The sequence below is a fragment of the Strix aluco genome, chromosome 22, assembly GCF_031877795.1.
Source record: "Strix aluco isolate bStrAlu1 chromosome 22, bStrAlu1.hap1, whole genome shotgun sequence".
In the NCBI taxonomy this organism is placed as follows: Eukaryota; Metazoa; Chordata; class Aves; order Strigiformes; family Strigidae; genus Strix; species Strix aluco.
This window is the reverse complement of record NC_133952.1, coordinates 2752472-2779507: the sequence shown is the minus strand read 5'-3', so window position 1 is coordinate 2779507 and position 27036 is coordinate 2752472. Positions and strand designations below refer to the sequence as shown.

The window sequence follows — 27036 nt, the reverse complement described above, 5'->3', positions numbered from 1 at the left end:
GTGTTTTCTCCTCTTAGTAATATTACGTATTTTCTGTCCCTGAATGGGAATTTATGGAGGAAATCTCGACTCCTGTGACAACTGCCCAGACTCCCAGGCTGCACCAAGGTGAAGATTTCACCCTCAGTTGGCTGTCGGTAGCCCTGTTCCCGTGTACCCTGCTGCACGGCCGTGTTCCAGAGCCTTACAGAGAAAGCAAAACATTCCTGTGAGGGAATCGCACGTGTTTTGGTGCTGTGGATGTCTGGGCAGGATTCATGGCTTTTTAAGCATAAAAATAGTGATGCTCGCTGTGGCCCTTCTCCAGGGAACCTGACCTAGACATGTCTGCGTCCAGCTGGCTGGAGAGCAGAGCAGGGAGTCTCTTGAGTGCTGACTGGAGGGAACAGGGTGGCTCCTGGCTCGCAGATGACTGCAGGGGGACAGGTTGTGGCCCTGGGGGACCGCCTCGGCTCTCGGAAGGAAACACGGCTTCGAGCTCGGCTCAGGGCCGCGGAAACGCGCCTTCGGGGGCGAGTGGGCAAGAGGGACGCTTGCCCTCACCTGGGTGGATCTTCCTCCGCCCTCGCAGCCCTGCGGCTGGGTCGCGGCAGCCCCCCCGGGGAGGGGTCGGCCCTGGTGGTGCCCTGAGCGTCCCCCGCCCCTTTCCCCATCCTTTGAGCCTGGCCGGGGCCGGGCCGCGGCTGGCTCCGCCCGGGAGCCGCCCCGCGGGGCGGGGGAACGGGCCGAGGCCGTTCTGCCGGGAAGCGAAACCGCCGGCCGGTGCCTCGCCACCGCCGGCCGCTGCCCGAGGAACCCCCGGGGCCGCAGGTAAGGCCGGGAGGGAGCGGGGGGGATCGGGCCGGGCCGCCCTTGGGAGCGGCGGCCGCGCATCGCGGGCTCGGGCCGGCCGGGGTCGGGCTCTGGCCGCGGTGGTGGCGGACAGGGCGGTGTCAGCACACGCTGGGGATTCGTGACAGGATGCCTCTGCCTCCGGCTCGTTGGGGCTCTGTCCCGATCTCCGGTGAGAGCGGGGCTTCCCCTGCTCTAACGCACCTGGGTGGGTCCAAAGCATCGAGTTGTTGTGGCAGTTTTAAGGGTTTGTAGCCTGCAAGTGCTTTGTGTTCCTTGAAAAACCTGAGAGCAAGAGGGTGAAAGTAAGTAGAGGGTGTGAGCTCTAGGTGTTGGATGCTGCTGACCTCCAGTTAGATAACATCCAAAATAACAGACCATACCTGAGGAGAAGGAAGAGTCAAAGAGAATGGAAATAGTAAGAAATGGGGGATGATGTTGTTTTCCAAAATGCTTAGCGTAATAGTGACTTCTTTTGGGGCTTATGAACGGACGGTTGGGAAAGCTGGGCGTTTCAGGCTCAAGTGAGCTGCTGTGGAAAAGACCCCGTAATAGAAGTTCTGCTGCAGCCATCTCCACGTGCGTTCACAGAGGATGTTTAGAAACTAGAGGAATATCCAAGTCTGAGCTTTGCAGGCTTGTTGAAAAAGTGTGTGATTTGCATTTGCCACAGCACTTAAGGAAGCGTTCTTAGGATAGGCAAAGCTCTCTAAGGTGGAGTAATTTACCCGAGAAGACAATTCAAACTGCAGAATACGTGTAAAGAAAAAAAAACAACTGCTGCTTGTGAAGGAAAAAAAACAAACTAGCTAAGTGAGACAAAATCACCTGTATCTTGCACTGTTTACCATACTGTTCAAATAATGTGATAACCAAGTTACACGCACTGGTTTTGTCAACCTGTTTATGCCACCGTTGGGTTCTGTTTACTGTGTGTCCCATACAGCAGCAACCTTTGCCTCTTACAAGACCGGTATTAGGTTGTCTCTAGAGCACCTTCTACCAACAGCTCAGTTTGAATATTGGCAGAAGGTTGCAACAATTATTACAACTAGAATGTTGCAGACTGAAGGCACTAAAGTATTTTCCCTTTGTTCCAGTTAAGTATTACTGAGGTTTCATAAGAATGGACTCATAGGTTACACCTAGGCTGTTCTTTTCCTGTGTCACAGTAGATGAGGTCGGAATGCTAGGTCAGGATTCAGAAATATGCTTGGTCTTATAATGGATTATTTGTTCATAGTTACTTTAAACTCCCATGGGAAACTGATGTTTTCTCTGTGAATCATTTCTGGCAGCTATACCTATACTTCCCTGGAATAATGATGACCCAGACAGCATTGAGGGAGGAGTAGTTGCTTCAATGAGTGAAACATTTCCACTTAGGAAGTAAATAATGCTGATCTCTGGCAAGGTTCAGACTGCATGAGTGTTGTAATTCATCCGGTAAAGATTTTGAACGGTTTTTACTCTTGTTATGCATCAGCCTTGCAGATTAGATGGGAATGCAGAATGCATCTGGTGCCTTCTTATGTGGAAAATGGAGCATTCCTGTTACAACAGCCGTCAGATCAGTGAGCAAGGGATTGCGTGAAGGTCACTGCAGCACAGGCAACTCTGTTAACTAGTATTCAGCATCACGAGTGTACAGTTGAACTACAGTAGCTTCCCAGGTATGTGGGATGAGCACATGTGCAGCTCCCTTGTGAGTCGCAGGGACCTGCAGAACCAAGGGAAGCTTGCAGCAGTAAAAGTCTATTCCCATCCGGATCCAGCTTATTATGGACTACTGATTAGATGGATTTTTGTCCTTGCGACTTGGTACCTGTCAGAGATCGCTGTCTCTTGGCAGTTCTGCGACAAGACAGCTGATGTTGGCATGTCATATTGCATCCGTAAGTAAATTCACAGTGCAGTGAAATGATGTGTTTCTCCAGGACTCTTTCTACAAAGTGTCTTCGTGTAGGTTTTGTATTTCACTGACAGTTGGAAGAAGGGATCTCTGTAGCATCCATGTCAGAAAAGTGGTGGGAAGGTGCACAGAGAAAGTGTGGTTTTGCCTGTATGTAGGTCACACATTTCTAGGACCAAGGCAGTTCTGACCTGAGGCTGGTACTCTGCTGTTTGACTGCTCTGCTGAGCGTGTGTCACGATATATGGTGGTCAGCCTGCCCTGCTGTTTGCAGGTAGCAAGGGATTATCCTCTGTACTGCAGTGACTTACATTTTATGGGATTGTGGCACAGCCTGGAATGTTCTTTTATGATGAATAATTTTTGAAACTGGCATTGCCTTCCTTGAAATGCTGAGAGTTCTGAAGCCTGTGATGCTTCATTCATTCCTGGGGGGAGGGAAAAGGTCCACTGAAATAGCATAAAACTCTTAAGGTTGAGGAGTGGCACTCTATCCTCATCTCAAAACCCCTATGGTACTTGTTTCCTTCTCTAAGCTTGCAATTCTTTTTCCCACTGTTATTGCCTCCCCCCACCTTCCACCAGTTCACTTCGATGAAACAGGATGGTTGGTGGTTGTTGCTTTTAAGGAAAAACCATGTAGCAATAACTGAATTGTGCTTCTCTTGCATCTTTGTATTGTTGGATGTTTCAATTTGTTTTCTCTGTAGTGGGTTTGGCTCTCTTGACTGGTTGATAGCCTTTTAAAAAACCAGTTCTGCCTCTTAAAGCAATAAATTGTCCATTTTATTCATCTCTGATCTGGAGGAAGAGGGGATCATACAAATCTCATTAGGCTCTGCAATGCTTTCTAAAAAGGATATTCTTTTTGATAATTTCTGCTTTCATAAAGACAACAAACACTGATGCATCTTAAACTCAGCAATGTTACATCCACCTCCACAAAGGACATCTACATGAAAGCGTCACCCAAGGCATCTTTTAGTGTTGATTAGAACAGAAGATGACATGAAGTTCACAAGGACATTTGTTTTTGATGTTGCTCTCATGTGACGAGTGGTTGGATGTCACAGTGATGTGTAGCAGGAAAAGTCTGAAGCTAGAGAGATGATAAAGCTGAGCAGAAATCAGGCTCTTTCTGCACACTAGAAATTCAATTTTGCATCGAACTACTCCTCCATACATTTAAAAGAGGATGTTTGGCTGGAGGAAGAGTTTATTTTTAGGCCTCAGTGGTTTCAGTTGCTTTATTGGTAGGTGGTAGTGTTAACAACATGTCAGATGGCGCAGAGCTGCTCCTATTGCCGTGTCTGAGTACACATCCTATTAGCTTGTCAGCCTGGTTTGAACTGGCTCTGTGTAACAGCAGCTGCTAAGATTTGCTGTACTTTCAGAATCTGCACTATTTGGCCCTTGGCATTCTGTTGGGTTTGGTTTTTTTTCCAAATTTTGAGAAAATTTTGGATGTTATGAATAGCTTGAGAGGAAAAGGGAAACCCAGGGATGTCCAAAGATAAAAGGATGCTACAGTAGATTATTCCAGAAGTCAATGCAGCAGCTTGGCCCTAAATACTGAAAGCAAAGCCACAGTCCTTTGTCTTCTTGTTCTGGTAAAGATAAACCGCGCTTTGGCAATCTGTTTGATTTAATTCAAAGTTGTGGATGTGCTGCATCCGTGTGGTATTCACCTCATTTACCAGTTATCGTGGCAGCAGCTGGAAAGGCTATCCCAAGCTTGATCCCAGCACAAAACCTGCAGGTAAGCAATAACCCGGTTCCTGCCATAGCTAGCATTGAAAAAAAAGGGCCAATGTCAGAGAAATGTCAATCTTTTGCTGCTATTTATCAAACTGCTATTACTTTTGGAAAACAAACATTTCTTTCATATGCATCTTTAAAACTTCCTGTATCCCCAAATCAAAACCAAAACTAACTTTCTGGGCAAGTGAAACTCAACACTTGCCATATTATGTGGTAAGATGCATATGAAGAGTCTTCCTCAAAAATAGACCGGTATTAAGTTTTTATTGCTAATGTCATGCTGCTGGTGTTTTCCTGGTCATTTCTTTTAACTCTATTTACTGTGCTTTTTTGTTTCTGTTGCCACCGTATCTCTGGTAGCTGTTGCACATACTCCTTAATTTGAAATCAAAGGCTGGTACAGGATTTTATAGGGATTTCTTGCCCAGTTCTCTTCCCTCATACGTAGCACTTTGGAATATGTGTTCTGGATATTATGCAAATGTTTCTGTGCCTTGGAAGTCTGGCTAGTTTGTGTATCCTTCCCATCAGTGAGGATCTGTGTTTTAAATAAAGTACAGATTTATCTACTCAGCAGGTGAGGCCTCCTCTGTAGCCAGGTCATTCTGGGGAAAATGTGATGTGTTGAGTGGCATCACTTAATTGTATGTTGTCTTATTAGGTGTGCTGAACATGCTGCTGACGATGCTGAATGTGTTGCTGATGATACTGCCTGTCTCCAAGAGCCCTTATGTGGAAGAATTTTAGGGGTTGCTGCGCAGATCAATGGACGTGGACCCCTATGCCAGCATGCAGGTTGGGATGCGGGTAGTTCGTGGAGTGGACTGGAAGTGGGGCAGCCAGGACAGCGGCGAAGGGAACGTTGGGACTGTGGTGGAGATTGGTCGGACAGGCAGCCCAACCACGCCAGATAAGACTGTGGTCGTGCAGTGGGATCAAGGCAACAGAACCAATTATCGGACTGGATTCCAAGGGGCTTACGACCTTCTTCTGTATGATAATGCACAAATAGGTAAGTGTAGCATGGACAAGAAGCACAAACACTAGTGCTCTAAACCCTTTAGCATACCTAACGCCCGCCTCACGTGCTAGCTGGAATGTTAAAGCCTTTTGCAACTGCTTGTGGACTGATGTGGAGTCGCAGTGTACGCTCAGCCAGTTCATGGCAATGAAATTCCTGTTTGCCTCTACGCAAAGGCTTCTCTTTCTTTTTTTCTTTTTTATCTGTGAGTCTAACAGTTTGGCTGACTTTGTCATTCTGTTAGATTCAGGCATGACTTTTAGGATGAGTCCCTTAAGCCAGGAAATCGATACTTCATATTACACATATCACTTCGTATTATATTATTGCTTCATCTTCAGTACATGCACAGTACATGATTTTTTTAAAGTTTTAAATACACTGATGTAGTTCTAAGACCCTGCTTTCTCTGGATTTTGTGTGGATCTTACATTCCTTTGCTTTTGTTCTCCTAGGTGTCCGGCACCCTAACATCATCTGTGACTGTTGCAAGAAGCATGGTATACGGGGAATGCGGTGGAAATGCAAAATGTGTTTCGACTATGACTTGTGCACCCAGTGTTACATGAACAACAAGCATGATCTGTCTCATTCCTTCGAGCGCTATGAGACAGCACACTCACAACCGTAAGTGGTGCTATAGGGGAAGTCCAGGTCACCATGCTGAGATCTATAGGTCACTGTTCTATAACAGTGGTTTCCAAAATGGGGTGCGTATGCCCCAGGGGGTGTGCAAGATGATCTACTGGGATGCAGGAATAACATAATAGAACTTCACTACTATATGTCTGTATAATTTATAAAGAAATAAATGTACATATATTGGGGAGCGCTTAAATTTTTTTTTCACTGATAGGGTTGTGCGATCAAAAAAGTTTGGGGATCACTATTCTGTAGAATAGTGTAAGGCTCAATCTGTCACTTTTTTAGAGCTGCTTGAAAAAAGACAGCATCAAAAATCAGCAGAATTTTTCTGCAAAATTAAGGTGAAAATTCAAGATGTTTGTCTGCTTTGGTTTTTCTTTTTCTCCCCCTCAATTAAATAATTTCTCAGACATGCTTTCCTATTTGCTGTTCTCGGATAACTGAGTGGCCACAGGGAGGCTGACAGGAATCTTGCACTCCCAAATTGATTTTTTTCTCTGGGTCTATGCTGTTCACTTTCTCATTTACTCTGTACTCTGCACATCAGCATTATTGGAAGTGACTGGTATACTGATGCCTGTGGAACAGTATCCATAATTTTACGCTCATTCATGATGAGGTCTGTTTTCCTGTCCTGAGGAAGAACTGAAAAGTAGTCTCAACAGTAGTTTTGTTTGCACCTCCTAAGCTGGGCATGAAGATAAATCTTGTAATCCTCTTGCCTTTAGGAAAAGTAATAGGAAATCAGCTCTTGTCTCTGTCATTGATTTTTTTTTTTTTTTTTTCTTTCCCTCCCCTTGAAAATATCACTGTGCATTGCACCCGTCTGCAGAATAAAAAGTGTAATTATGTTGCTAAAGACAGTGGTGTCAGATTTGCAGCTGTTTTTCCTCCCATATGGGAAGCTCTCTCTGGAGTTGATTACCATAGTTTTGCCAGTGTGGTTGTGCCAGAATTCTGAGTGCTAGCAAAGGGATAGAGGTTGCTGTCCAAAGATGTCCCCTCTGAGCTTCGAGGCTTGTGTTTATCCACCAAGCCAGCCAGCCAGATCTTACCGTGAAATGAGCTTTCTGATTTCATATATATAAAAAAATAGACATATATATTTTTCTCTCTCCTTCTATGAATATTATAGTTAGCTCCAAGTAGGTACTCGGAGGTGCCTGCTTGTGTATTTTATTAGATACTCTAGGTACACTCTGCTGTTAAGGTACATAATCTTCCTCACATTTAAAGAAAAAAGAAAAAAAGTAGGTATCAGCTCTTGTAAGAGGCTTCACTGTTGCAGGGCAGTCCAAATTTTCTGGCCTTCTCAGGGGTTCTCCATGGCGCTGCCCAGTGCTGCATTCTCTTGGGCAGCAGGCCAGCTCTGTTGCCTTTCCTGACCCTCATCAGGAACACCCCAGAATGCTGTCATTGATCAAAAGGCAGATTGCTTAGCAATTTCTCCCCAGAACTCTTATCCTCTGTAGAACTTGTTTCCTTTCCTGAGGAGTCTGAATGGTGAAAGATGTGAATAGAGTAATTTTTCCTTTCAAGGCTTGTACCTGACCTGTGTCCGGGCTGCTGTTTGAACTAGGCAGTAGAGTGCTTGTTGTCAGTGTGAACAAAGAGCCTGGAAAACTGCCGGTGGACTTGCCAGACCTAGTACTGTCCCTTGCGAGTTGTTTGACTTTCACAAAACACTGCAGCACTGCCTGGAAATGTCACCAAAGCACCGGAGGGCTCTTTGGAAGTAGATGTCTGCTAGAGCAGAACTTGGTGTCTGATGATGCTTGCCTTTTAGTGGCTTTTGGTTTGTTTTCTTTCTAAACTCCTTCTCTTTTTTCCTGCGAGTGTGGTTTATTCAGTGGTTAGAGAAGATGTGATATAAATTAACTTTTTTGAGTTGATAAAAAGAAGTCCAGACATCGGCCAGAGTCTTATGATACCAAGTCTTTGGTTAAAGTAGCAGTGTTCTGATTTACATTACTATGTGTTAGCAGGTGCAATGATCTTCCTACTACCAAGCAGCTAATAAAAAAAACCCCACCAAAAATGGGTGTGTATGTGACATCAGGGACACAGCATGAGCCTGTCAGATGTGGCAGTGGTTTTTGGGAGCCTCCATAAGGGGTAAAGGAAAAAGCAGCAGTAGTTGTAATTGGATAATGTAACATCATTCCTGGTGTTCCTATGTGGCAGGTATTGAATGTAGTGGTGCTGAGGGATGGGAAGGAATTAGAAATCCTCGATGAAGAAGCTTCCAGTTGTGGAAAGCTGCAACTTTACAGATGAATGAAAGGTACCTATTGTGATTCTCAGAAGTCACTAAGCTTTTGGAGAAAACAGACTGTCAGAAATGCTTTTTGTTTCAGTCATTTGACTGAGTTGGATGGTAAAATACTGTACTATAACTGCAATGCATGTGTGTTATGTGGGAGCTTTCATACATGGAGCTGGCAAACTGAAACAGTTTTACTCAGAAATGTCTTGCAGTGCTGGAGCAGGAAGAGGTAGGAACACCTTTGCTTTAATGCAGATATAACCCTATGATCTGTTGGTCTGGCATTCCATAGATTGCTCTACATTAAGAATTGAATGTTCTGATTAAAAAAAAATAAATTGTGACATGAGGGGCATTGAGGGAAATCACCTTTGAACAACGCCATAGAGAGGATTTCTTTGGAATAACTGAGGTCTGAGCTGTAAAGACATGTTGCCTTAGGCAATGCAGCATCCTTTTCGAAGAACAAAAATTGCATACTTATGACTCACTAGGGCTATCGCTTAGATCGCTTGCCTCAATTTTTTTGCTTTATAAAATAGAAGAGAAACCTTGGGCAGTTCCTCAAGGACCAAAAAAAAAAAAAAAAGCTGTGTGTTTAAAAAGACATGGTAACTGCTGTGAGAATTCGGGTTTTCTTGAGGTTTTGTTGCTACCCGCTGTTGTTAGGCTATGAAACACAGGATGGGTCTCCTTTAGAGACCAAGATTCTCTCACCTCCTTCTCTGGCAGGGAGTGGGGGTATCTTTGGTTCTGTACAATGACCCTCAAGTGCAGTAGCGTGTTGCTTTCAAGACCCAGGTGAAGTGCTGTGATGAGCCCACTGGAGTGTTAATTAGTCAGCTTATAAGAAGAGTGGATGAAGATACAGCCCACCAAATCTGACAGCATCCCATAATCTTGGGGGACTACTTATATATCATGATTGTAGTCCTTGGCTTACCATCAGCGAGATCAAATGTGGAGCTGTGGAATGCAGCTGCATTACGGAGCTGTCGCATGAACTGTCTCTTTAACCAAAGATCAAGAGCTGGAGTTTCCAGTCCCTCCCTGGTCTCTGTGTTGTGAGGGAGCATTGCCAGGCATCCAATCTTGCAACTCCTGCCATTGCTGATCCCGTGATGGAGGAAGCTGAGGCCTCTGGCAGGACAGTTTCAGAGACTGCAGTGGGATGGCCCTGGGCAGCCAATGGCTACCACCTGCACTGCTGTTGCCAAACCCACCATGTGGTACCTGTGCAGCGAAACGTAGGCAAGGCCAACACATAACTGTTTGTAGCAGCTCACTAATCCTAGGATTTAAGAGGCCTTAAGCCCAGACAGACACTGCAGAGGGTTCCCAATCAGTTTTCTAAAGAGGCTTTGAAGACACATTTACCTGAAGGCTATTTCAGGACTTAAATGACCTGAGTTTGAACCTTTGGTGGCAGGAAGTACTAATTTTTTTCTTTTTCTTTTTTTTTTTTTACATTTTGCTATTTGAATCCCTTCTGACATCTGCCACTTGCTGGTATTTTTTTATTGGTCTTGTTTGGTTTGAATTTTATGGCTGTTTTGGGAGAGGCTCTCATCCTTAGTTTGCAATTGTGTATCCGTTTGCTGAATATATGCTTAGTAACTGGAAGGTAACTCAGTGTCTGTAAGCAGGATAGCAAAGCAAAACTCATCCAGTTTATGTTAGGGCTGGGATAGTCAGACACACTCTGAGTTCTGCAAATAATCAAGTCCAAGATAATCTTCCTCTCATACAAAATATTAGTATTACTATATTCAAATGCAAAACCAACAATGGCATTTTGCATGCATCACCTTCTCATGAATGATGCTAAGTTGAATTTCAGTAGGGGATGTGATGCATTTTACCCAGGCTGTTTTCTAGACTTCACTCACCAATAAATCACAACCTTAACAATTTTTCAGAGGTCCTATTTTCTTCTGGAGAACAATGGAGTCAGAGGAGCCTGCAAACTACACAGGGAAATGTTTTGTGTAATCAAGCATAAGAAATACAAATATTTTCTCACTTTGTGTTTTATACTGTAGTCAAAACAGAGTTTGCTGTTGTTTTCAGCCATAATTCTTAAACCAGCTCTGTCTAGTCTAGTTACCAGTTGGATTTCTAAACCAGAGACATTACGAGAACAAGTGCATGCTGTCATTTAGGTATGCATGTGCAATGCAGGCCCATTCAAGGCAGCTTTAATAATCCAGCCTTCCATCTGTGACTGCTTGTATTGTAAGTCTGAACTAATATAGCAACTGAGTGGCAACTGCTGGGTGTTTGATTACTAGGCAATAAAGGGAGTGCAGGTTTACTTACTGTAGTAACCTTTGCAACATGTGTTATTTATGCAATGTCAGTTTAAGCTGCTAGACTAAGAAGTTTTGGTGAGTAGCAGTTTGAATAAAATCTGACTCTTGGGTGATGATGTGTTTGTTTCCTAACTTTAAAAAAAATGCTCATTAAGTGTTAATGAATTTATTAATATTAATTCATTTATGAATGTATTCTATTAATGAATGAGTATAATTTTACTTTTAAAAAAACCCACCATGATTTAACAGATAAACTACCTAAACTGTGCCTCCTTAAAAAAACATGTATGTTGCAGAACACTGGGGCATATCCCCACACTAGGGCTTCCCTCGTTTTGTTTGGAATATTCTGTTTGATTTGTGGAATAGGGATTAAATTTCAGTCATGTATTTTATCTTTTCTGGAATTACATGATCAAAGCTGTAAGCACGGAAAATCTTCACTAAAACATCCTTAGCCTGTGTTTTGAACTAATAGTCACATTTAAAGGATGATAACAAGACATTGCACTTCGTATGCTCACCAGTGCTTCTGTACCACTCTCAGTACAATAATCTGCCATTAAAGGCTGCATGAAGACCTCTCTGAGAGAATAGCTGAGAAAACCTTCTGTCTGCAGTATGGTGTTGAGTCTTAGGCGTGCACACACATTTTGGTTCACATTTAGTAGCCTTGGTCTGAAATCTTGCCCACTGTGGCTTTCCGAAACTGAGTCTGATGTGAGTTCTCTTTGGAGGTTAGCAAAAAAGACAGCAAGCACTTAGCCCAACTCAGACTTTGTGGTCTGAGATACAAACATACAGCTGGTTTTGTGAAGAACTGTGCCTTGGCAAGGAAGGATAGGATTGACAATGGAAATTCTCGGTAAAGAGAGTTCCTGAAATAGGTTTCTGCGATCCTGATCCCTCACTAGTGTCCTTGTCTTAGTCTGGTTCATGCTTGAGCAATCAGCTTCCACCTGCCATCTGTCAGAATTTCCTTCCTTTATCCTATGCTGGAAGTGCTTCAGTAAAAGCTTTGTTAAGGAGGATTAGAGAATTTAGAATTTCTTGTGTCGATGTTGGTTTTACCTGTAGTTTCTGTAAGATCTTTGTGTTGGCTTTTCTTGAGGTGTAGCCTGTGTAGATCTTTATACATCCGAGGAGTGTGGGTTTGTACCCGCTGAGAACTGAGATCGTAGTTTACAGCTGTGCCTTGCTGAAGAGGTTAGCACAATGTTTATGGCATGCTACCTTGCAGCGTGACCATCACTTCCACTTTCTAGTCCCACGTGTTGTGCTTGTTTCTTCAGATAAGAATTTTCTGCAGTGGAGAAGTCTGTCTTGCAAAATATGTTAGTTGTGCCTGGTATGAAGGGGCTGTGACTTCTGCGGGGCCTCAGACCGCTACTGCAAATTAAAAGCAGTCTCTGTTTAAACTTCCCCAAGTCGGTTGTTTTGGGTCTCAAATCTCTTATCTGTAAAGCATGGGTGATGCTATTTTTCTAGTTGTTTGGAGCATAGCTCTCAGTGATGGGAAAGGCTATGTAAGCACCTCAACGAAATTTGAGCACGGGGTGAAGGAGTGGTTACCAGCACGCTGAAGAGAGACATAGCTTCATCCTGTACGGTACGTGCTCCCGAGTGTTTTCTGGAGTCTATAGTAATTTAATATCATTGGAATTTGTAGGGCGGAATGGCTGCGGACTTTGGCTGTCATAATTAAAATTGTTATTAAAGGCAATATTGCAGTGATTAAATTTATCCCTAGGGCATTTTTGCAACACGCTAATAACTTTGGTTGTTATCCAGTATTTGGAGCAAAACATGTTGAATTAGATTAAAACCTAAGATGTATTGGCTCAGGACATCTGGTTCTCACATCATTTTTCAGTGTTGCTGGTCAGCAGTGTGGTTCAAGATAAGGTCAGAATTTTTGTGAGGCCAGGGAAAGTAGGCAGTTATGGTGGGCTGCCTCCAGCATTTAAGTAGAATGGGAGAGGGTGTTTCTTACACTTCTTTTTTCTTTAAGACGCTTTCTGAACTGGTCAGCTTTGTTTTCCTGGTCTCTAGCTGCAAATTTTACTGGAAGTGACAGGTTAATGTGAGAGCTGCTGAGGTGGGAAATGACTACTGTTACATGATTATACAAAAAGGGAAATTGTGCTAGGAATATAATGAACAGTGGTTACTTTGCTGTTTAAACATCTTGCTTAAGCTTAGCTTGGCGCTTTGTTTTACTATCACTGAGAATCTGCAGTGGAATCCCTCCCTTGTGAGGGTAGGGTTTGGAGGAGAGAAGTATATTTTTATCGCTTTGTTTCAGGGCTTGACTAAGACGTCTTTGATAAATTGTTAGAAAAGCATTCAACAAAATGCAGTGAAAATAGCATGTTGTAGCTAAGCTGTTTCAGATTAGTACACAAATCCATGCTGGTTTTTGAAGCCAGTCTATAATGTGTGACACAGTGCAATAAAATGAATGCTGATCAGTGTTTCTTTTCAGCTGAGCTCTTTCCTAGCCCGCTTTCATTATTTTCTCTTTCATAACAACTGTAAGCCTTGATGGTGTTTAAAACAGACAAAATCTCAACCATTCCAAAAAAAGGCTTTGTCTTCTTCCTGTTGAGCTACAATCTGGATAATGAATATTCAACAATTATAAGAACGTGTGTAAATAATCTCTCCCTCTTTTTAAACACATTGGGTTGTAAAGCACAGGTGGGAGATCTGTTAACAGGTTAAGAAAGGCAGAAGACTTAGGATTTTGATGGATAAGTAAACAGTAAATTCAAGCATAAGCTTTTTATCCTTCTGAGTCTCCACCTTCTCTCTCTAGGTATTAGATGGAAAATAAATACAGCATTCTGAGGTCAGCCCTAGCCCTGGTAGGCTTCCTCTCCCCTTCCCCTGTGGAACAGCTGCTGAGCTTGGTTTTGCTCTGTCTGGTCTGGGAGTTGCCAAGAGCCTGTCAGGAGGAGGTGTGCAATTCTGGGTATGGATTGGGGCACCTTTGCAGTCACCTAGAGAAGTGGATTGTACCTTGAGTGAGCAACGCGAACAGGTCTGTAAGGACTTTGGGGGCTCGATGTCTCATGAGAAAGCTTTCTGCTAGGGAACAGAGACTAGGAACAGCACACACAAAACCAGCTGAGAAGCTGCTGTAACGTCATGGGAATTGGAAGCTGCTTTAACAGGACAGCAGACCCCCTGTTTACTATCACGTAGGTATCTTTTTTTTTTCTTATTTCTTAAGCTGGATCAGTGTGCGTGCCTGTGGTGAGGATTGCAGGGCAGATAGAAATCTGTGTTATCCTGGAAACAGTCTAGCCACAACACTGCTGGTCTAATCTGCTCTGCTTTTCAGCAAGTGAACTAGGCTGTGCAGTCTGCAGCTTAGGTTACGAAATGTGCTGAGCTCCTTATGACTTTGAGCTAGGAGACTGCCTGAGCCATTAATGCTTTCATGTGGTGTACACTCTAGTAATGTTCATAAGCGTTGCCTTAAACTTAAGGATGGGATACAAGGGCAGTTGAAAGTCACTTTCACTCTCTCCCTCTGAAGTGATGTCAGACTTTCTGGAGAAGTTACTAACTTTCTCCTTACTCATTTCTTTCCCCCCTCCTCCTCTCAGAGGCTCTGTTTTAAAAATATGTTTTAGTTGTGTGAGACTGTTGACTGGGGTATTCTTCTTTGGGAAACATGTGGATTATAAGTGGCACAGCTGGCAATGAAAACTAACCTCTTGCTATGATGATTAAGGTTGCTTGATGATATTTGTAGCCAGGCTTCTCCTGCTCTGCGTAGGCAACGGGGTGAAGTTGCTCACTCCAGGTTTTGATGACTTTGGTTTGCAGATGTTGAACCTCATGCTGTAGAATGCTGGTAAATAGTTATGTTAAAAAGTATGAATTTGCATGCATTCATATTAATCATTCTCGGCCCTCGGTGAGCTGCCTTGCCCTAATATAATTAATGGTTTGTGCATCTTATAGGGGGTGTGGGGTATTTTTTCTTCTTTGGAGCCAGTAGATTTTATTTTTACCCGACACAGCCCCCTCAAGGCTCTAGACATTCTGAAAGAAGGTTGATCTTTTTTCCTTCATGGCTACGCATGCTGTGTGTGAGTGAGCGAATGTAATCGGTTTGAATCTTTGTGTTTATATATGTTCACCTTCCTGAGTCACCAAGATGACATGCTGGTGTCTAACAACAGGAGAGAGAGAGACCCCACCACAGCCCTGCTGCTTGGGTGTAAATAGGTGTTTGTCCCCACAGACTGTCACTGAAGGGTGCCTGTTCCTCCTGCTCACGTAGCAGCCTCTGTTCCCAATTATCTGCATCCCACAGTTGAGAGAAACACAGAACTCTTTTAAAGCTCACCACGGATCTCACAGGTTTTGATTATGTTTAGAGATAAACCTGTGTCTTTTTTAGCCCAGCATATTATTCACTAGTTGTCTTTCTGCCATCAGTGCAACAGTGCCTAAGTATTCTGACCTTCCTGGGGAGACCAGCTTTTAGGATCAAAGACCCCGTTCAGCTATTTTATTGTTTTTTCTCACTTCTTACGTGCTCTTCAGAACTCAGGCCATGTTTTTCTGTATGTAAGTGTGGTATACTTGGTCCTCATATGACAGACCTTGCTTGGAACAGAGATTTCTAAAGTGTGAATAGTAACAGTAAATTAACTTGTTTTCTATTATTTTGTTTTTCCAGAGTCCTAGTGAGTCCTCGACAGAATTTGACTCGCATCACATTAAAAGGGACTTTCCAGGGGGCTAAAGTAGTCCGTGGCCCCGACTGGGAGTGGGGTAACCAAGATGGTAAGCTTCTTTTGAGATGTCCTGTAAAACACCATTTGATTTTTTTCTTTTTTTTTTTTTTCTCCAAATTGCTAGTTGAAAATGCATGTGCTGAGCAGTAGTTTCTAGGGGAGCTGTTCAGATGATGCAGGGTGCTGTTCTTTAGAGTATTAAATATTATTTGTTTTCTCGTATTTGTTTAAAAACGTATCTGTGACATAAACTGTATGCATTCATTTAGGGTGTGGGAGGGAAGTTTTACTCCTCCTGTTTCATAGATGTGAAAACTCATGGGAACCATCCTGGAAGATCTTGTATAGAACTATACATGTACACCATGTTGCAAGAAAATAAAGACCCATCTTTTTCAGAAAAAGCTTCCATTCACAGTGGGAGTGAGGTTTGTCTGCCTTTGCGTACAGTACTCCTTTTTCCTTTGGAGTTCTTTGGAATATCCATATTTGGACACTTAAGAACAGTGAAGAGAAATGTTCTATAAGGAGTGTTTCACATGGAACATTAATGAAGAACCATTTGCTGTGGTTATTGCTTTCTGTATGAATTGTAACTTCAGACTGAAAATGTAAAGGGACAAAACCACCTTTTCTAGAGCTGCTCTTGGAGTATAATGGCTGTGTCTAACTCACTGATACCAATTTGTCTGCAGGGTGAAGGAAACTACTGTCTGTTGTACACACTGTAATGTTGACAGCTTCTTTTTTTCCTTTAATAATGAAGTTAGAAGTCCAGAGGCTTCCAGTGTTGGCTTCACCATTTATTGCAGCTCTGGGTTCAGCGGAGGCCTTGGATACTTGCAGGGTCTGAGAGCAAAAGAAGCTTGTGCTCAGTGCAGCTTATCCATCCTTTTGAGATCAGATCAACATTTACATGTCTGAGACTTGTGTTGGTTACGATGACTGTGACCTGAAAGCAGTTGTATGTGCAAGACAAGTGAGAAGAAACAAAAGGCCAGCCACTCAGCTGGTCTCTAACGAGTACTGCCTTGGCTTTGATGGAGCTGCCCCCATCCACAGCCATGTGCTCTTCTGAATTTGGCTTCCTGGGAGCACTAACGCATCAACTCTATTTCCATTTAAGGCGGTAACATGTGGTAACATATAACCTGTCCTAGGGTCCTGGTAAGTTTCTGCATTGATCACGTGCTCTTGTGTGTCTGGTAAGGGCAATAACAGCTAGTTGAGAAACCTGATGGATGGCCTTGGTTTTGTTTGCCTGTGTCTTTTTAGTGTTCCTGCTGCCTGAAGCCCTTTGCAGAAATCAGCACTGACTGAAATTTGCCAATTGACCAAACTTTTTTTTCTCTGGTGTGGTCAGGGTGGTCCTGGCAGCTCTGGTCAATTCTATCTTTTCATTGAATACGTATTTTTCCTTACTATCATTTTGGAGTCCAAACACTCTGGAAGTGGAAGCTAGCGCCCTCCTCAGAGAAAAGCATCTGAACAGGGCAAGGGGCAAGTTTTTGTCACTGGCGCAGGGTTTGTCAGCACTAAGTTGAGGCCAGTGATACCTACCAGGTCTTTTACAGACTGAAAGAGCAGGGAGAGGACAGCAAGCTGCTACAAGCTGTCCACGTACCGTGTTGATGCAGGATCACTGTGTTCCCATACTTGGGCATTGGTACCCTCCAGAGGCTCTCCCTTCCCATGATCAGTAACTGCATATTGGATGTAGCCTCCTTTTCTAAGAGCTGGCATCCTGATAAATTTTGGACTGGACAGTTGTTTATAGTTATCTGCAGAAAGGAAAATGAAAATTACTGTTAGCTGCCCTATGGCTGGAAACTGGGTTCTAACCTGGAAGGCTTTTTTAGGCATAGCTGTGAAGATTACCTCCCAGTAATGCTTTTGGTAACTTAAATTGTGTTTTCCTAGATAATATTCGTGTGGGTGGGTATCTGGAGTGCTGATCTGGTAACTGGCTGCGGTGTGAGTTGTGTACAGAAGTGGGATCCACCTGCTGTTTCTAGGGAGAGATTTTAAAGGCAGATAGGATTTAAAAAAATATTTTTCTTCCAGTAAAAATCAAGAGATATTGGGAGTTTCTGATTCTCAGACCAGCCCTCTAAAGGTGTGTTCTTGTCAGCGATAGAACTGACAATAAAGCCCACTGGTTTGTCTGTATTATGCTTTTTAGATAGATATGCAGTTAGATGAGGAAGTTAACTCCTTTAAGCTGTTAAATTCCAAGACTTTGCAGGCAGTTAGAAGCTCACTGTCCGCTCGGTTGTCCACAAACAGATGCTGCTGTCCCCGTTTGGGAAAGCACTAGATCAGTGCTGGGACTTGCCCAAGTTCACGCAGTGACTTGGCAGCAGAGGGAGGTAGGGAATCTCAAATTCTGCCTGCCTGTCGCTGGGTTCAGTGTGGATAGACTGTTGTCTCTTGGATGAGAGTATGTCCTGTGTGCTCAGCCAGATTTACCTGCTCACAAATATATCCTCCTGGTCCGGATTGATTCAGTACTATTCCTTCTTGCTTGGGCAGGTGAAGAGAAGCACCAGAACAAACTTTACTTGATGTTCCTCCACCTGGCCAGTGTTGGGGGGAGAGTAAAGGTCTTGGGTGAATTTTACAATGCTGCTGTGTTTTTGTCTTGCCACAGCGTGGTGCCATGACACTGTGCGTTGCCTAGCTAGGTACTGTTTTTGTACACCAGGAGGAATGGCAGCTTCTACACAGAATTCAGCTTTTCCATATTTGTATTCCAGAGTAAATGGCTGGCTGGCTTTCAGTGAGTTTAATGTAGAGATTCCCTCCTAGTTGGTAGAGCTGAGTTGTCTCATGGTTTAATTTCACTCATTATAAAAGTGACTGAGCTCTCTTGTGCCTTCAGCAGATCCAAGGTGAATCATGGAAGCTGTGAGGAAGTTGTATGAGCTGCTGAATAATTTTATTTTTGTGTGTGTGTGATTTCCTTCTTTCATGTATATGAAGAACACTTGCTGGAGGGCATTGCTTCAGGCAGCAGTGTGCTGTCAGGGAAGCAGACGGCTGTGCTTCTGTTCAACACTAACACTGTGACCTGTGATAGGGCCCCACAGAAATCCTTCCTGGCAACCTCTGTCAGAATTTAATCTGCCCCAGCTATTGACTTCTGGCTCTGTGCCTACTCCTCTGTGGTGAATAGTTGGAGAACTGACAAGTGTTTTCCTATTTTTTTTTTTTTACTTAGTTAAGATAACTTATAGATGTTTTTATATCTCAGTAAACGTCCCAGTGTCAGGTGAGTTTCTGTATATTGATCTTAGTGAGACTGCAAGCTGGACACCTTTTTCCTGCTCTTTTTCCATCAGGTGGTGAAGGTAAAACTGGACGTGTGGTTGATATTCGTGGCTGGGATGTAGAGACAGGACGCAGTGTGGCCAGCGTCACGTGGTCTGATGGTACCACCAATGTCTACAGAGTTGGACACAAGGGAAAAGTGGACCTGAAATGTACTGTGGAAGCATCTGGTGGCTTTTACTACAAAGAACATCTCCCAAAATTGGGTGCGTAAGATAAGTCTTCTGTTGAGATATTCTGATCGACGCTGCCATTTTGTGACACTAAAGCAATTTTGCTTGGAAGACAGAAAATCAGCAGGTGGTTTTATAAAATTCCTGTATAATGGGTATAATTCTAAAAAAGCGGTCTGTGTGTGAACATAGTGCTTTATTTCACAGTGGTTAGTAAAGTAGTTTGGCCTTTCAGTGGTAAGATTGTGTAAGACCATCAGATGCCCACAGCTGTATCCCAAGGAGGGATCTTCTGCCAAGGCAGCTTCTTGCTGCTGCAGATGTGTGAAACTCCCTTGCGAGTGCATCTGTCAGTGGAGAATTCAGCCCAGTGTCAGTTTTATTAATTGAATGTTTTTATTCTTTAGGCAAGCAGTGGTCCAACTGGTGTTCACTGTCCTTCTAGAGAGCAAATATTATTGTTCTGGTGGGCCAAAAAGTGTGTTGAAGGGAAATGTGACAAAAGGGAGACTTCTGAGAATGGAGCTGCCAAATACTTGCCCAGCAGGGAGATCAAAGTCCTGGGAAAAGGTGATGTCTGTATTGGCAACTTGCTGCAATCCACCTTTCCTCTTAACTCTAATGAAACAAAGGAAACTGCTTGTGTTTTTGGACTTGCAGCATTTTTTACTAAGGTGTAATTGAGTTGTATTTTTTTAAATGAGGTTCAGGGGCCATCTTCTCCTCCCCTGAAGGAAAACAGAGGGGTCTGTTCTTGAGTTTGCAGCACCAGAATCAGGTCTTTCTAATTCTTTTCTCTCCCTGAGCAGCTTGGCAAGAGCATGAGGGGAAGGGTTGGAAGGGGAGCTTATTTCCAGGGATATGGCCTCTTGCTACCCAGGAAGGCTGGGAGGGAAGGCACTCCACAAAACAAGCTATGTGACTGCCTATGGAAGAGAATTTTGAGTACTGTGTGGGCATGTCTGCTGAACAGTTGTGGGTGACTGAATTGCTAAGAACAGCAGCTACTGATGTCTGACATGACATGAGAGGCATCTTTCAAAGGCATTCCCTCTCTGGGAAGAGACAAACTTGTGTCTTTTTAGAACTACCTGATGTTTAACCCATATCAATAGCTAGTTAGAGGTACATTCTCTTGGTCTCTCTACTTAGTGCTGCCCCATAGAGTGTGTAGGGCACACTCCACAACAGAAAAAGGGTTTTACACCTTTCTGCCCCAATTAAGCCTATGTTAATTTGCAACTCCTGCTACAAAGCCAGATGAGAGACAAAGTGCATTATTGCATCCTGCATGTGTGTGGGTGGTGTCATTCTTCTCTTTAGGAAAACCAGCTGAATTGCAGAGGAAAGAAAGCACAGACAGGCATCCGTTCCAGCATGGGGACAAAGTGAAATGCCTGCTGGACATCGACATCTTGCGGGAGATGCAGGAGGGCCATGGTGGCTGGAATCCTAAAATGGCTGAGGTATGCTTCTGCCTGCTCCTGTTCTCTCGGTAATGTAGCAGTCGCTATCTCAGACTACATAAGGAGGCACTGGCTAGGAAGTTACCAGAACATCTTTGTGTTACCTTCTACATTTATATTGTGTTGGCTGAATCACAAATACAAATTCTTTAGCGATAGGATGCTGGAGTCAGATTTATTTTTAGGCTCAGATAATGTGTTGTATGAGAATTGCCTTGTGTAGCCCTGCGTAATTTCTAAGAGTCTACAATGGGTCAGAAGAGTTGCTCAAAAGTCTTGGAAGCCAGTGCAAAAAAACTGATGACTGGTTTGTTTAAACGAGCTGTGGATCTTTTCCTTGGATTGTGGATCCATTCCCTGTTTGGTTTCTTTTGTACTGTGCATTACTACTAATGAAAGTTATGTATTTTGTCAACAGTGGCCTCTATCCCTGGCCAGGGCTAAAATTTCTCAGCCCATATGATATTCTTGGAGCTTAGCCTGTTGACTTGTCTTTGGTTTGAAGAGCTATCAGCCTGTTGTCACCTGTTGTCTAAAAAAACCTCAGATAGTAGAGAAAGTGAAGAAAGAAATGACACCCATTACTGTAGTATAGAATCTCATGGAAGTGGGTCTCCAGAGGGTTGTGAACCTTTGGTGCGGGCTTACACTCAGGTGAAAAGGTAACAGCAAAGTGAATAAATTCACCATTTAAATTAAAAGGTCTGTGCATCTTGTTTCTGAAGTCAACTTTCTTGGCTTTTAATAGTCTACAGATATTGCCCTTCACATATTGAAGGCCGTACTGCTGTTGTGCAGTAGATTTGCTGCAAGACAAAATCACATTTTGATACTCACCACTGCAGTAATAAGACCTGTCTCTGAGCCTGTATTAGTAACTTGTAGAAAAGTGGCTTTTTGGAGGGGGAGGGAAGTGCATAGCCCCAGGTGACCCAAATGCCTGCTACACTTGAGTCCATAAACTGAATAACCTGCAGGTCTGATTCCGAGACAGCTTGGGGGTATGAAGCAGTGCTATAAAATTATAAAGATATGTTATATGTGTGTCCTAGCCCAACCTGCCCTTTAGGTGAGTGGTCGTGTTGAAACCAGACTTTAAAATGTCAAGACAAACCATGTCATTTCAGTTTCAACGTGGAAATCTATTCACTGAGCATCAGTCTCCCTTCAGTGTTTTGGGTTTTTTTTTTTAGCCTGGCAGGCAGGGACTTACCATCTTCTGGCATGAACTTTAAGGCGGCTGTCAGTGGACCATGAATATTTTTATTCCAGCTAAAGCCTTCATCCCCAGAGCTATAGTTTTTGAATGTTGCTGTGTAGCTTGTTAAACCTCTTCATTTCTGAATTCCTGTTATTGGTGAATGCAGGTGTAGAGGGGGATATTAAACAGAGGAATGGTAACTTCTGTTATCTCAGAAATCAGTAATTTTTTGTCTCCTTCAAAACTATTGGCTGCTCAAGACCTGCCAGAATCAACAGATATAAAACACTGCACTACACAACTATACTTTGTTTTATGTAGTCTCTTCTACTGTGCCTCCCCCTTTTATTTTTTTTAATCTCAAGCATGCCTTGCTGGTATTATACTGCAGAACAAAGTTGTAATCTCTGCCCACCTTTGTCATTTGGAAGGAGGAGGACAATTTGTGCTGCATTTTCAAGGATTTTCACACTTTGTATTCCTATCACCCTCCTCCCCCAATATGCTGCTACTTTAGAGGAGCTTCTTAAGCAGCTTTTCCCTCCTTTTGGAGAAAAACAATGAGACTGTATCTCATTTAAAGCAGGTTTGGGAGCACTGTTAGTCTGTGAATTGGAAGTGGTGTGTAATTTAGCCATGCGTTGGATGCCTGCTTTCCCCACTATTAAGCAATGTGATTTATTTAGGGGGTTTCCCCTACTTTTTTTTTTTCCCCCCATCAAAAGTTCATTGGCCAGACAGGGACGGTGCACAGAATCACAGACAGAGGGGACGTGAGGGTCCAGTTCAACAGTGAAACCCGCTGGACTTTCCATCCTGGAGCTCTGACTAAGGTAGGTGCTGGTAGGTGAACTTGACAAGAACTAGAGATGGTGCAGGGAACAGCTGTCAATTTAGCCTGCTGTGTTAGCACACAATGTGTCTCAAGTGCCAAGCTGTTCTAAAAGCGGTAATTCTAGGCAGAAATTCCTGCAGGCCATCAGAGCTAAGACAGATGGTTGCAAACAGTGGGAGTTGGGCTACTAGGCTGTCCAGTTTGAGGAACCTTTGCATTTCAAATGTTGTAAGTTCTTAAGGTAAATTCCATTTCTTAATTTCAGCTTCTTTGATAAGAGTGGTAACAGTGGACCTACAGTAGCTCATCCTTCTGCAGCTACCTTTCATCAGTGATGAACCTTCTTCCACATCATTTCCACTTGATTTTGTTTTCTTCCTTGTTCTTGTGTCTTCATGTTATTCTCCCTTTTTTCATCTTTCTTTGTCTTGCTTCTCTCTGAGTCTCCTGGAAGACCTGAATCTTTAATCCAGCTTTTCTAATTTTGTGTCTACATTTCTAAAGCTCATAGCTATGGCCTTCCCCAGAGGCTGGAGGGCTTGAAATGTGGATGATTAGAAACAGGGCTCGTAGGTATAGAGGAACTGCTACAAAATTCTGAAAGACCTGAACAAGGTCACAATGGTAAAAACTCCAATACCAATGGAAAATGCAGTGTCAGACTGTTTTGTGCAGAATTAGTTTGCTTTGAAAAGTGTGTTTTGCCAGTGCTCCCTTAGCTCAGTGAGCAGAGGGAGCATCTGCCAAATTACCAGTACAGGATAAACTCTGGTTTCCCTTTTCTAGTTTAAATAACAAACAGATTTAACTTCCTTTATTAAAGTGAATTAAAATCTCCAGTGCCAAGTCAGGTATAGTGAGGAGATGGACCAAGGAAAGCTCCGGATGTACTTTATACTGGTATTAATTATAAATGGTTTGAAGAAGAAAGGAAAGAAGAAAAATGTTCTGTCCTAAGTTATTTCCCTACTTAAATGTGCACTTGGCTTAAAACAGAAATACCCCAGCCCTTGAACTATGTTTACTTTGCAGTGCAGTGATTACAGATTTCTTGGTAGTCGTACTGTTTGTAATACCTTGTTTTTTGAGTCAATGGGCTTGTTTGGTTGGGTTTTCTGAGGGTGGGGGTAGGGTGGAGGGGCTGATCACTATTTCTTTTTCTGGCTTCGTCCTCCAAAAGCTTATGACTTTCTTTTTCTTGTAGCTCAACACCTTTTGGGTTGGTGATGTTGTCCGGGTGATAGATGATATGGAAACAGTGAAGCGATTCCAACCTGGTCATGGGGAGTGGACAGATGAAATGGCACCTGTGAGTGCGCGCCAGTTCCAGGACAGTCCAGTAATTTCCTCAGTTTTCCCAAGCAATTAGTAATAGTGCCTGGGCTTGCATTGCCCTCCAGTATTTCTGCTGGTCAGTGAGGGCACAGACCTTTCTGGGACTGCTGAGGCCTTGCACAATAAATGTTGCCTAGTGCTGTTGGCTATCGGTAACACATCCTATTGCAGCACCCAAAGCAAAGTGGGTAGATGGGGAATCTGACAAAGGATTTGGCTACCAGTAAGTCAGATAAGAGGTTTCACTAACCAAAGTAAACAAGTCCCCTTATGCCCTCCCTAATTCTCTGGAATGAGGCAGGAAAGTGTCCCAGTGGAAAAATGGTCTGATCAGACCAGTATGGCTAAAAAGCAGAATACAGGTGTCCTCCAGGAGCAGTTAAATGCACAGAGGAAACCTTTCCTAGTCCCACTTTTATCAGTTCTCTCGAGGTTCTTCAGACCACGTTTTGTTGTTTCACCACCTTCCTTTCTAGACATTTGTAATGTGTCTGGGAAACCCTTCTTATGTAAAACCAGTAATAGAGAAACTGCTGAGAACCCTCTGGTGTCCTCGAAGTGGGAGCTGTCTGCGAGTGTGTCACTGTTCAGTGCTTCTTTTCACACAGCAGGAGTGCCGCCTGCGAAACCACTCTTAGAAGCATGGCATTGGTTCTGAGAGGCAGAGCATACTGCATCTTACCTTTTAAAAATCATTTCTCTCTTTCCGTTGCAGACCCTAGGGCACATCGGCAAAGTGATCAAAGTCTATGGGGATGGAGATTTACGAGTGTCGGTTGGAGGGCAGTCCTGGACGTTTAACCCAGCTTGCCTGACAGCCTATCAGAGAGATGAGGAAGCAAATCTCATGACAACGGAGAATGCAAAGGAATCAAAAAGTGAGATAGTGAGAACAGAGATATCTTATCTGTCAGGGATTGTGAAATGGTTGCTCTGGTGTAACAACAGCAACGCTCTTTGGAAAAGCGTTAAACTCCAGCTGCCTGGTCTTCCCTGGACAGAGCTCAATAACCAAGCTGTGCCTTACTGGGGAAGTAAAGCTGGCCTTAACGGGAAAACACAGCAATCAGGGCTCAGAAATGTGAACTGTAGCACTGCCCTAGGTTCAGTGTTTGCTTCTGCCTTGATCTGTCTCAATTTCCTGTTCCGTCCTGCTGCATTTCCTGTAGGAGGGTACTAATGCTTGAATGCTTGTGAAAAATTCCCAGGTCCTTCTGTGGAAGTGTTGTCAAATCGATGATTATTTTGCCCAGTCCAAAATCGAATTTGGGATCACACGATGTGTAGAGGGGATTTTGTCCGTTTTGCACATCTACTCATAAAATTTTTTGTAGCCTTGCCATAGTTTAGATGTCAGGATCATGGGGGAGGGAAGACAGACCTGCCCTTGACAGACCATGCATTCCTCTTCAGTTTATTTGCCTTTTAGTAGTGATTTTTCTGTGTTGGTCTTCAGTAGCGTGATCTTATGTCTTTTGGGTTCTCAAAACATCAGACTTGTAAAGCCAAAGTTCTGTGTAAGCCACAAATTTGTAAAGCTCTCTGTGTGAGCAAAGTATTAGAGGTACGGCAGGCCCATACTGCGGCTGTACAGCTGTACTGTGCCAATGGTAGCACATATACACATGCTCTTTGGCCCTCCTAACCTGTGGTTGTTTCTCATTCCTACCAGGTACTTTGATTACTGTATTGGAGAAACTGCTGTCCCAGAAGACAGAGTCAGAGCATGCAGGCTGCCTGGTCATTTGTGCAGCACTCAACAATGCGACTAAAGTTCGGGAGCTCCTTCAGAAGTACCCAGACAAGGCAAGTTTTGAAGATATCCTGAATGGTTCCTTTTTGTTGCTCTTCTTTAAAATACTGTCATAAAACTTTTGTAGTCAAGTGGGGAAAAGGATGGGAGAAAAATAATAAATTTTTCAGACCTAGTATTAGCTCCTAACATCTGAACGATTATTTTGTTGCAATTTAGGATTAAATTTGCATGTGAAATATGAATATCTCATGGCTCCAGTTTGTGGCATTAAATCTGAACTAGAGTTAAGCCCTTACAGCACGTTTCCAAAGCTGGCTTTTCCCAGATTTCCTGTATGAACGCTGCACCTATAGAATTAGGGGGAGAGGTATTTATCTATATGAAAACAGTAGCAAGATGTCTGAGTATCTAGACTCTGTTGGGAAATAAAGCCACGGGTTGTGTCTGGCTGAATGTGTCTGTCCTTAGATGACCTTGCAAAATAGTATCCTTGGAATCAGGAAAAAGAAAAGCTGCCCAGATCCTGATGCTGTGCGTGTCTGTGCAGTGTCTTATCTCACGTCTGACTGGAGCAGGGAACTGGGTTTGACTTGTGGCTGTACAGTTCATGTGCTTGCAGAGTGCTAAACTGTTAGGATCACATCTACTCACATCACTGCTCTTTCAAGCTGCCTGTTTGAAGGTTCAGGCTCCTTCAGTGAGGGGCACAGGGTTTATAAACAGGTTAAAAAGGAGAACCAGAGGACAAAGTGTTTCAGCAGTGTCCTTGGAAACCATTGGTAACAAAACATAAGTTCTATTGAGGCTATGTCTGCATGGCTGGCAGGAATAGCTGGATACATGAACCAGCAAAACTAGGATCAATTCTGAAGGAACCTGTGTGAAGCTGATAGTGGTTAGTTGTCTGGTATTTATTATAGTTCTTTATTTACAAAGTTAAGGGGGCCTCTGGAGATGGAGGAATAGACAAATACCTGCAATTGTTGAATTTATCCCAGATAAGAAAGTGACAGGAGTCAGGAATCCATTACTTTATTAGCTATTTTTATTAGATTTCTATTTCCATTCTATATTCTATTTCTATTCTAATATTTATATTAATAAATCAGTTATTTCTATTCGTGTCATATACAGCAAGAGGAGGCTGGATTTGAGGCTCACATAGTAGTGCAAGTTGGAATTGCTTGCCAAGGCCCTTCCAGCTTATCAGCATTGTCTGTCTTGTGTAAATGGAAGAATAACACAGTGGCCTCTTCTTGCCTAGATGACTTGCCCATCATTTTGAGTGAATCCAGGGAGGTCTTGCCTGTCCTGCTGCCCTGACTGCTGCATAGAACCAGCTGCAAGGAAAAAACCCCTTTGTTTTCCTTGCCAGTCTGCTGAGTTTTGCTAGCTCCTTCATCTCTTCTCCTTAGCCTCCTGCTGATTTCAG

At 43.4% G+C, this 27036-nt stretch overlaps 1 protein-coding gene across 6 annotated transcripts in view; it reads left to right on the top strand.

Moving 5' to 3' along the window:
• Nucleotides 1–27036, top strand: part of MIB2 (MIB E3 ubiquitin protein ligase 2) — a 50970-nt gene that overhangs the window by 10986 nt on the left and 12948 nt on the right. Inside the window, exons 3-11 of one of the 6 annotated variants that reach the window (XM_074848443.1) lie at nucleotides 5166–5516; nucleotides 5981–6152; nucleotides 15451–15557; nucleotides 18850–19044; nucleotides 20335–20477; nucleotides 22404–22511; nucleotides 23718–23822; nucleotides 24564–24726; nucleotides 25521–25654. In XM_074848443.1, the coding sequence (XP_074704544.1) occupies nucleotides 5270–5516; nucleotides 5981–6152; nucleotides 15451–15557; nucleotides 18850–19044; nucleotides 20335–20477; nucleotides 22404–22511; nucleotides 23718–23822; nucleotides 24564–24726; nucleotides 25521–25654 (1374 nt within the window). In that variant the 5' untranslated portion in view covers nucleotides 5166–5269. Of the gene's footprint in view, nucleotides 1–5165; nucleotides 5517–5980; nucleotides 6153–15450; nucleotides 15558–18849; nucleotides 19045–20334; nucleotides 20478–22364; nucleotides 22512–23717; nucleotides 23853–24563; nucleotides 24727–25520; nucleotides 25655–27036 lie in introns of all 6 variants that reach the window. The other 5 variants (XM_074848442.1, XM_074848440.1, XM_074848445.1 and 2 more) reach the window with 5 other exon arrangements.